Source organism: Anopheles coustani, chromosome 2, assembly GCF_943734705.1.
Source record: "Anopheles coustani chromosome 2, idAnoCousDA_361_x.2, whole genome shotgun sequence".
Taxonomy (NCBI): Eukaryota; Metazoa; Arthropoda; class Insecta; order Diptera; family Culicidae; genus Anopheles; species Anopheles coustani.
Window position 1 is genome coordinate 41,925,499 of NC_071289.1, and position 10,619 is coordinate 41,936,117.

At 43.5% G+C, this 10,619-nt stretch overlaps 1 protein-coding gene across 1 annotated transcript in view; it reads left to right on the forward strand.

Annotated features, from left to right (window-relative positions):
• The first annotated feature begins 3,149 nt into the window (after nucleotides 1-3,149).
• LOC131265793 (voltage-dependent L-type calcium channel subunit beta-1) overlaps nucleotides 3,150-10,619 on the forward strand; it is a 14,678-nt gene continuing 7,208 nt past the window's right edge. Inside the window, exons 1-5 of the mRNA XM_058268110.1 lie at nucleotides 3,150-3,275; nucleotides 9,535-9,651; nucleotides 9,757-9,876; nucleotides 9,955-10,056; nucleotides 10,146-10,266. Of these exons, the coding sequence (XP_058124093.1) occupies nucleotides 3,150-3,275; nucleotides 9,535-9,651; nucleotides 9,757-9,876; nucleotides 9,955-10,056; nucleotides 10,146-10,266 (586 nt within the window). The remainder of the gene's footprint in view (nucleotides 3,276-9,534; nucleotides 9,652-9,756; nucleotides 9,877-9,954; nucleotides 10,057-10,145; nucleotides 10,267-10,619) is intronic.

Consider the following 10,619-nt stretch of genomic DNA (forward strand, 5'->3'; position numbering starts at 1 on the left):
CACATTTCGTGTGAAAATCGGTGAAAATCTTACGGAAAAATCATCCTACGATCAATGTTTCCTACACGGTGTTCTTCGGTTCGGAGTGTATCGTGAAAGTGTGTTTTTCCGTGCCGTTAATATTCGCTAGTTTCCCGTTGTTTTATATTGAGCCATCGCTTTTCCATCGCGTTGACGTGGACGGTTTGGATCAATTCATCTTGTAGCCGTGGTGGACCCGTACCCTGGATTTATTTGGTGCAATCTTCTTACCGCATACCCCTAAAAGCGAATGTTTTCAACACTATTCACAACCAAATTCACCAGAAAAGGATACAACAGCGGCCATACTGAACTCGTTTCGCACATCCCGTAGGGTGTGTGAATTTTTCCAGGGGATTTTTCCAGCGAGCCGAGACGCGCCTGTCCCCGTGACGTGGTCCGTGTGCAAGGGAGCATAGGATATGTTTGTGTGTGCGCGTTGCCGTTCAAAAACAGCAGCAGCAGCAGCAGCCTCGGTGTTCGGTGTGCATAAAAATGAAGATATATTTTCACCTCCAAACAAACGCAACCTTTTTGGGTTAGGTGAAATGGTCCCCGTTTCCGAAACATAACCTCAGTGAGACATACTTTTCGGAGTGAAATGCGAAATCTTACCCTTGATACATAGAGGTTTTAAAGTTTAGCTAGTGAAAATGTGTGGAATGGAGATGAAACAATTTGTGCTGTAGGAATATTCAATTCTATCGCGTGTTGCAATAAACAAGGGAATAACCCTCCCATCTCACGCACGATGCGGAAATCAAAATCCAATCACGAGGAAATTGAGCAGCGAATTTTGCAACCTCTTGTGTGGATGTGTTTCGTGGCCACGAACGCGCTTGTGTGTTAGGCCGTGGGGCTCCGCGATTCAACCACGGCAGAGCCCAGCGTTACTGTGTGGAAATGTGTGCGTTTGCGCGCTGGCCCTCTGTGTTTGTGTGTTTGTGTATGTGTGCGTGTCTGTTTGTGTATCTATATGAAAGCATAATGATGATGGAGACCTCATTTGGAGGACACGGAATCCGCACGACGAGGCCAATTTTCCGTGGCCTATGAAATTAGGAGAACATCCATTATTGAAATAATGTACATCAAACCAAATGCTTGTCGTGAACAGTTCATCCATATTACGATGGTTTCCTTTGAGTGATGAATAAAAAATGCAAAATCATTGACGCCTGAAACAGTCAGCCATATATAAAGCACTCTTCGTCGCCCAGCAATTTGGCCCATTTCTCGCGAACGCATCTGAAATCAATCTCTAAAGATTTGGTTGCGTACCCGCCTCTTCTAGGGGCTTCCGACTGAAAGTTTCCAAAAATAGTCGGATTGTTTATAAAAACCGATGAAAAATGGACTGCGAGTGGATGCCTTGTTTCACCACATCACGATTGTGGGCAGGGAAGGAAAGGGCAAGATAGAGAGCAACGGCGGAAGATCAGGCAAGTCATATCGAGAGAGCGAGAGAGAGAGAGAGGGAGAGAGAGAAACGGGGAGCGAGCGAGCGAAGGAAAAAAGCAATAATGAATCTTTTCCAACACTGATTGAAGTAAAAAGTGGTGAGACTAGAAGAAAGGGCGAGTGGATGAGATAGTCAACATTCCTCACTGGCTCCTGGCGAATCCGTTAGAAGACAATCAACAACAGTAGTATATTGTCTTAATTTAAATTTTATTAGCTTGCTCTTCTTTTTTTCAAAACAATTTTCCTTATTTTAATAAATTTTAGAATGCAGAATAAATCATAAGTCTCATGGTCATGGGAACAGGCAAGGCAAAGTGACAGCTTTATTTCATTTGATGTTTTGGTTGATACTCACAGCACGCCTCACTTCACGTTTTTCGTTCCCGGTCATCCTTCTCACCAGCTGTGTGATGAGGTCTGTTTTTCTCATTCTCGTTCATGATCGTCCACTCTCCGTCGACGGTTTTCTGTTTGTTTTCCATTCGCTCGCTCCAGATGTTTTTACCATCCGTGTAGTAAAATTTATTCTCTGGAGGGGAGTCTTCAGCTGAGACAACCCCTTGCAATGGGAGAAATTTACCCTCACGAATCAAGTCGCAGCATTTCTCAGATATGCGAATGAACCATTTCGGACAAACCGGATCCTCATCACGATTGCTCCACGAATGAATTCCAATACCGTGTCAGTTGCAGTTTGAGTCCTTGTAAACACATGTAACATGCACACTCACACACACACCGTGCGTTGTAAACATTCGCCAATAATCGACCTACAAACTGCTGGTAAAGCTGGCTGCGTGCGGATTGCAACCAGAACTGGCAACAGAAGCGGAACCGAGCGGCTGCTGTCAGTGCGAGTTCGGCTTTCTGCAAACACGGAGGTCAACAACAGAGCTTCAAGGAACTGTATTGTGAAAAACAACTCTCAACGCCTTGTACTTTTGTAGTCGGAATATAAGAAAGATTTTAATAGACATGAAGGACAATTCTTATAAGTAGTTTTCGTCAAGGTGATTTATTCCCTTTTCGGTTCCAAGCAGGGAAGTGAAATTGTGTCATGGTTTCCAGCGGAAGTAATCTCTTGTGACCACACTCGTCGGCGTGGCGCCAGCTTTTCCCTCCCTCCTGAGAGGGTTGCAACCGTTTTCAAAAGAAGAAGTGATCAAATAAGTGATTCAGCTACTAAATGATGCACGGCCACATCTTGCACCAGTGAGAAACGTCCGCTGCAGCGGCTGTGGAGTGTTTTTCTGACGACCAGCATTGGAAAACACACTGAGTGAAACAAACGAAAAATCGTTCAGTACAGTTTCCGTTGTTTGACTAATGGTACTCGTTGAATGCACTATCGATCCGAAGACGTGGTACTGAAGCGAATGACTGCCTGCATCCTGTCAACGCTAGGGCCAGTGGAAAACATTATTTAAAAGGCAACCAGTTTCGCGGCCGGAAGCAGCTTCCGGGACAGCTTCAAACGGCGCCGACCGCCAACGGAGGCGCCTCCCTGCGCGGGCAACCGGGACGCCACACGAGACGCTGCACGTGACGACGGGAGACGCGCGGCACGCCGGTCATCTTGGAGCAGCACGCTAGCCGCCGCCACCGACACCGGAATAGCACCGAAAATATCCGGTCTAGAAGAAGATTGGCGGCCTGAACGGCCCATGGTTCAGCGAGCCTCATCGGATGCCCCTTCCGTGTCCGGGGGGCATCGGGAGTCGCGCGGCATCGGCCTCGGGCTGGGCTACACCTCGTACCAGAGCGCCGGCTACAACAAGCTCTTCACGCAGGTTAGTTCCGATCAGATCCCGGACGGTCGGGCTGCTCGGAAAAACACACTCGGAGGGAAACACCGGCATCGCGATGTCAAGCGAGTGGAACTTGTTTTGATTTCAAAAGATCTTGTTTTTTAGGACAGCTGAATAACCTAAAATTCAGTGTTCACGCAAAATAAATCATATTTTAGTGAGATGTTTGAGTTGGGTCCTGTATACGATTTATACGACTTTGAAATATTAACACTCAAAAAATGTACAATCCTAGGGAAAAGAAGAAAATTATCCATCAATGCATAAAATGCACTATAATTATACAATTTCGTAATTATTTCGTATTATAAATCGTAATAATTGAAATCTTTGTTCTTTTATGACTTTAATTACAATATAAAACGCAAACAGCTCAAACTGTTACAGACAGCAATCATGCTAGATTTTGCCTGATCTTTCGTGATATTGAAACAAGTTTTTAACAAAGTTTCTGCCATTGACCATTTTTTCATCTGGAAGGTTTTTAAAACTATTACAATGAACTTGTTAGGACTCATCCTAACGAGTGCCGATGAAACAGGAACTTAAAGGATTTATGAGTTGCCCCCCTTCCCCTATTCATATCATCGACCCGGAGGCGCGGGCCGATCCCAGGGATTATCGATCGGCGATCAGTCAGCGGATCGCCGAAGTTCCCTTTTTCGGTGTTGTCATCCGCCGTTGGGCTATCTTTTTTTAGCCGAATTGACAGCTGGCGTTTGGAATGAAAACTGTTGTTAACAGAGCTAGTTAGCATAATCTCAGCGTTCGTGGAAAAAAAGATCGTGTCCAACTGGCCCATCATGAAACAAACATGTGAAATGAACGAGTGAAAACGTAAAGAAAATAAGCCTTTAATATCATAAACAACGGGGTATTTTCCGATCAAACTCAACTCTAGCTTTAGCATAGAATTTGTTATTAATTTATCGATGTTTTATATTACAACCCCGTAAATAAAGGCTCGTGGGTCCCCCTCATACTGCTCCCCTAGTTTGATTTTGAAACCAAATGTTAACGGTTTACACAACAGTTCAAACAAGCATAAAGTGTAAAATCACGAATTTATATATCACTCATTGCATACCTTTTTGTGCAACGTTGTACCTGACAGGTGAAGCGACGACCGCAAAACGATGGCCTCATTTGCTCTTTTACCAAAATGTGTGCTAAAGTTTTGCTAAGCGTCTTTAATTTTCCTAAGATAGTCTGGTGCGGATGGGAATCGTAGAGTCATTACGAAATGTTAAATTCATTCCTTTATTATTGACGCCATGCATTATGTATTACATTTTCCAACGCTTTGGAAAATGATAATTTTAAGTGTTCGTTTGCCACTATTCAATAGAAATGTTTTTAAGGTAATGGAAGGATTCTTAACTGGGTTGTTGAAATGGATTGCATTTAGCGTATGTTTCTATTTTTATTGAAGACAGAAATAGCTTAATAAACCATACAACATACGGATTTTCTTATGTCACGTTTCAAGTGTGTGAAAATCAACCGTCGTGTATTTGACTGGCTAAAAATAGAACGCTGTTTACGCAAGTACCATTCAAAGTACATTTCCTTATTTGGTTTAATTAAAATAGAAAAACATCGCCTAAAATGTGCTCCTTCCCTTCGAATGAATCATTATCCAAAAGGCGTCGTTTAGCGTCAGCGGGAGCATTGAAGTGTTTGTCAAAGTTATTTTTAATGTGTTCCAAGAAATTTCCAACGCACGTCCTACCCGAACCCAAAGGCGTATGTTATGGCAGTGGTGTATTTTTAAGCGGGTTTTTGCGAATCAACTGTCACGTTCAAAATTGTCAGCTTTTTCAACCCACTCTGCGAGTGTGTATGTGTTTGTTGGCGATGGAAAATAATTTACCGCCCCATCCCAAATAATATTGACACTTTGACATCGGGGTCGCACCGGTTTGCCGCAAAAACTATTCCACCCTTTCCGGCCAATCGGCTTACAGGCAGTTTGTTTTCGATTTGGTTTCCAAAAATTCGATTCGAAGAATGTCGCGGCTGTCATCTGCCCGGCTTGGCTTCGTATAATAATCCTCCTCGAGTTTCTGGCACTCGCTTAGCGAACCCTATTTTCATGTTTGTCACCCGCAATCGTACGTTTTGTGGATGCATACTCAAATCGACCCGTATGTGCCCGACCACAATTGGCCTCGATTGGCCGGATAATTACCTTTCGCTGCCGAAAATAACCCTGCCAGCCGTGTCATTTCCGTGCCCAACCTGTTCAAGCCGCACTGTCAAACATTTCCAGTGTAATATCATTGCCGAAAAACGAAAAAGCACCCGCCGAAACATCTTACCGTCTTTGGACGAGGGGTGAATTTCAAAACTGGCCGCTGACACACTGGCAAGCAAATAGATAAATTTATCTATCATTCGCCAACAAACCTAAGGTCGATTTCCCGTATTCCTCTGGCACGATCGATAGCACTACGCGGCGTGGAGCGGTCGGTGGGTTACCGACTCGTAGAAACCGCCAAGAAGCAACCGGCCCAGACTGTGGATGTCAAAATTAAGCCAACCAAATAATGAAAACGTAAAGAAAAAGCACGGCTCACACAGGAAGCCTCATCCGTCGTGCGCCAAAGTGCATTCCATTTGCCGGGAGCCCCATTCTTGACAACGAGTCACACAGGAAATCCAATTACGGGGCAAGTCCTGTTTGGGCGTGCTGCGATTCTATGTAGTTTTTGTTTGTGCTAGGGCGACCGAAAATATCGCCATCCGGGTGGCATACTCTATCCTTCCCGGCTTGCTTTCTTCCTTCCGTTTCTCGAGGGGGTGGAAGGGGGACTTCCACGGCAAGCACATATCTTCGGATTGTCGTCGACGGAGCTTTACGTGCCACATTCTTTCTCTCCCTCTACATCAAGAAACTCTGGTACGTGTTGCAACCGCAAGGACGACGATGCAAAGCGGCGATAACGTTGTAAAGGGAGGAACCGAGTTTTCTGCATTTCTTTACCTGCCTGGCAAGACCACCGTACGTTGCATTTGACTCTTTTTGTTTGCTTTATACTGTTAGTACGATTGCACACACATGATACAACGATGAGGAACGATCGCACACACACATATGTTGCAAGGTTTAATATTGTCATAATAACAACCATCGGCGGAAGTGGAAAGGGGTGTAACAACTTCCGAGGTGGTGTTGAAGCGCAACCCTTACGATTTGGCTCGCTTTTTCACCGTTTCTATCAGAAGGCGATGAGGAAAAACTGTGATAAAAAAGCTTTGCTCCAGATTGCAGCACATGCAAGAACAATACCTGCAGTTCTGACCCTCAGCTCGAGGGGAAGAGTGGAAAGGGTTTAGATGTTTGTGACATTTTCTTACCTCGTCCCTGTCGTTGTTTTCCGTATCCTGGGGAAAATGCGACGAGAAGGGAAGCAAGGAAGGGATGCAGTAACTTTTGGCAGTGAAATGTTGCAATAAATTTTGTCATCGTTTAATATATTCTACAATTTACGTACCGAGCCCAGTCGATCGAATGAAAGGGGAAAAACGGGAAGAACTTTCCCTCGGGGAAAACCCCCTACCGAAGCGATGATGTAAATAAACCTCCAAAGGGGGCTCGTCTATTCCGATGCACCGATAATGCACCTTAAAAGAAAAAAAACCAAAAGGGGCGACAGAGGAAAACAAACCGTCTCACACTACCCGGGTTGCAGGTTTTCCTTCCTGCCTAGTGTAAGTGATTTTCTCGAGGGACGGCGAGCAGAGTACGAGCCAACGGTCGTGTGCAATGAGGCATGCATGTTTGCATGCCATACTGCACCAGCCTGAGGGCAAAGGGCAACTGTATCCGGGTGCACACCACCACCACGGCACGACATGATGATTTTCTTTGTTGTTTCCCAGCGCTGAACAGGGAATTTTCAAGCAAATTGGTGTCACTTTTCTTTATCACTATGCTATGGCCCCAAATGCACACTGGTTTTAGTTTTCTTGCGAAGGTAAAACTTTTTTTTTGAATTGCGAGGAAAATTATTTTGTGAATATGAGCGTTGTTAAATTAAGCAGTATTGAATTAAAGTTTAAATTTAATAACAAAAGTTTAAAGGGGTTTGATAAATTTATTTTAGAAAATGTTTGAGCTGATTCGTTCAAACCCGAATCTGATATCGAAGAAAGCTTGGGGGTTGGAAATTTGAAAGCCCCATAAAACATTAATCGCTTAATTTCATGACAAAATTAAATAAATTGTTTCTTTTTGTACAAAGAAATTCTTAAAACAAGAAGACATTTGTGGTTTCTGTACAAAACCCAAACCTTCATACTTTATTCAGTGAACGTTCACTTTAAGGAACAGTCCGTATTCATGTGACTTATACCGCATCTATCATTCAACAACGATTATTGGCTCGAATTTAATTATTATCTGTAATTAGTTCCTTCTTTTTAATAAGTTAGAATCCTTTTTAATAAGTTTTATCTGTTCAGTATGAAACTGAAGTTTCGCTCTTAACCAATAAGCAGCAATTTATGGCTTCCTAAAAACATCTTCCTTGTAACGATGGTATTGTTTATATAGTTGTGGTATCGAGTATCTTTAGTGATATCAATGCAGAATCTTTAAAAACACTAAATATATTTCAACTATAATTTATTTACTATTTTTTATGAATAAAATGGCATACAGAATGCCAAATTACTCATAGACTAATGCATTGGTCTCATGGTCTTCAATAAATTTTGCAGTGCTTTATAGCCTTAAGAAAATCATGATGTACGTTATAAATTCTTAAGGAACCCAACATATCAGAACATGGTATTTTTGCGCAGTTTTATTTATTTCTTCAAAGATCTAGGATTTTATTCCACTACGTTTGGACTGCAATCACTATTGGAAATAACACCTCCACTTACCCTAACGTTTTTGTATGTAAAAAAGAAGTATTATTACAGAAAGCATGTTCCTAACAAAACGGGTTAACCATACAAAGGTGATTTTACACACGGATAAGCCAGTATTATGTAAAGTTCTTTTTTTTTATTTTTTGGCGAAACTAATGCCTTTTCAATAGTAATAGCATCTGAAATGCTAATTAAACAACTGGAAAACGTTTTTTTAAAATCTAGAGAGCAAACGGATACAATCGAAATCCAGTTTACCTTGGGGAATTATTAAATCATTTTAATAAACTCTCCTTTTTACGACTACGAGGGAAGTAGCACTTCGACGAAAATCTAAGAATTCTAAGTTTATTATGATGATTTGTATGCTATAACTATGTATATCCTTAGTTGTTATTCTGATCTCAGAAATGAAATTTACGTGATTGCACTAATATAAAATGGTACTGCATTCTGATGAAAATAAGCATGCAACAAGTCTTTCCACTTGCCGGCTCGACCACCCTGGACCAAATAATTCATACTTTGTATCCACAAAAGTAAAACGAATAACCTTCCCGCGTTCAACTGCAAAGAAGGGAGAAATACTGCACGTGCCAAAGCCGCCCAGCACCCCGGTTCCCTCGTCCCCGGTGCGGTGGCTCCACTCATGTTTATTTCCGATCCGTTGTCGTAAATACGGCAAACACCGTAATCGCCTCTCCGGATAGATCCTTTTGCGCGACACGGCACGAGGCTGTTCCCGGCCCGCCCATCCAGTATCCAGTGGACCTAGAAGGAGTCGCTCCTTTCACGCACTCGCCGGCAACAGTCGATCCCAGTGACGGTCGCGCCGCTGTCGCCATTTTGTGGGCTAAAAATAGCCTCAACAACAAACATGCCCACCCCTTCGTCGGTCTCGTTTTGTCTCCATCCCTTCGCCAGCGGGACTGAAGCGGAAAAATCGGAGACAAACCGTCGTACATGCCTCTCGATGCGTTCATGCAACACAGCCACATACCGGAAGGGTACCGAAGTGTCACTACCCGGCGCCGCCCCGAAGTAGACTTTCCACTGTTTGACGCAGTTTTTGACGTTTGTCGTTTGCTTAGTGCGCTCTGTATATAGCGGGGGCTGTCCTGGTTAGTTCCTATCCCGAACAAGCTAGCGAGAACCTGAAGTTAGAGGAGGTGGCCGTCGGCCATCTTTAGTGTTACGTCGTTAAGCTGGCCGCCCTAGTGTTTCTGCCTTTCCATTATCCTAGCGCGTAGTAGAAAGTGCCGATTTGCGTGCAGTTACGCTTAGGCTCACGCTGGCGCCGCTTCAGAGATTCAGCATGAGATTAATGGGAATTACTTTTCCTACTTGCGACCATTTACAGGGTTCAGCGGATTCCAACTATTCTCAACCATCATCCGATCTGTCGCTAGACGAGGAAAAGGAATCGCTTCGGCGAGAGAAGGAACGCCAGGCGCTGGGTCAGTTGGAAAAAGCGAGGGTAAGTCCACAGAAAGCTCCGCCGGAAGAGGAGGCCCAGATATCATTAGGTCGCACCTTCCTTTTCTCCCTCTTTCTCTTTCACACACGCATCCACTTTCTGCAGAGTAAACCTGTTGCATTTGCTGTGAGGACGAATGTCTCGTACGATGGCAGTTTGGATGACGACTCGCCGGTGCACGGCAGTGCAGTATCGTTCGAGGTGGGAGATTTTCTTCATATCAAGGTAAGTCAAGGGCTGCACACTCCCTCAATCTCTCGTTGTGTCACCACCCTGATCTACGAACCACTCATGTTTCCACAGGAGAAATACGACAATAATTGGTGGATTGGGCGATTGGTTAAAGAAGGCTGTGAAGTGGGATTCATTCCCAGTCCCGTTAAGCTAGAACACATACGAATGCAGGTAAGTACAACACCAACTCTAGGACAAATGGACGACCCTGAGCTTGATTCACTCATGATCTTCGTTTCTTTTTTTTTCATCCTTCGCAGGCGTCGGCGGCCCGCTCATCCAAGCTATATACAAGTAAGGGATCATCATCTAGCGGTAATTTAGGAGCATCTGGAGTACCAGGTGCGGAACCATCACGAGGTAGCACACCCCCAACACCTGGTATGACACAGATTTACTTTATCTCTTTCGTTTTGTATGTGGTTTCCGTTGATGTCGAATCTTTATCCGATTCCGATTTCGATGTGTGTGTTTTATTTTTAACTTATGTTTCAATTATCTTCGGTTAGTTTTTATTTCCCCCTTTGTTTCTTTCAATAATGCTAATAGGTTCGATCGGTTTTGTTTTCCCTCGCGTTGTTAACTACTTTTATTCGCTGGCTGTATCAGTAAACTATCTGGATGTGAATTGTAGTTAGTATATTGATATGTATTTGGATGTAGAAATGTGAGGACAAACCGGAATATTTTCACATGCTGATGTAATTGAAAACAAAAAAATCTAATGTAATGTA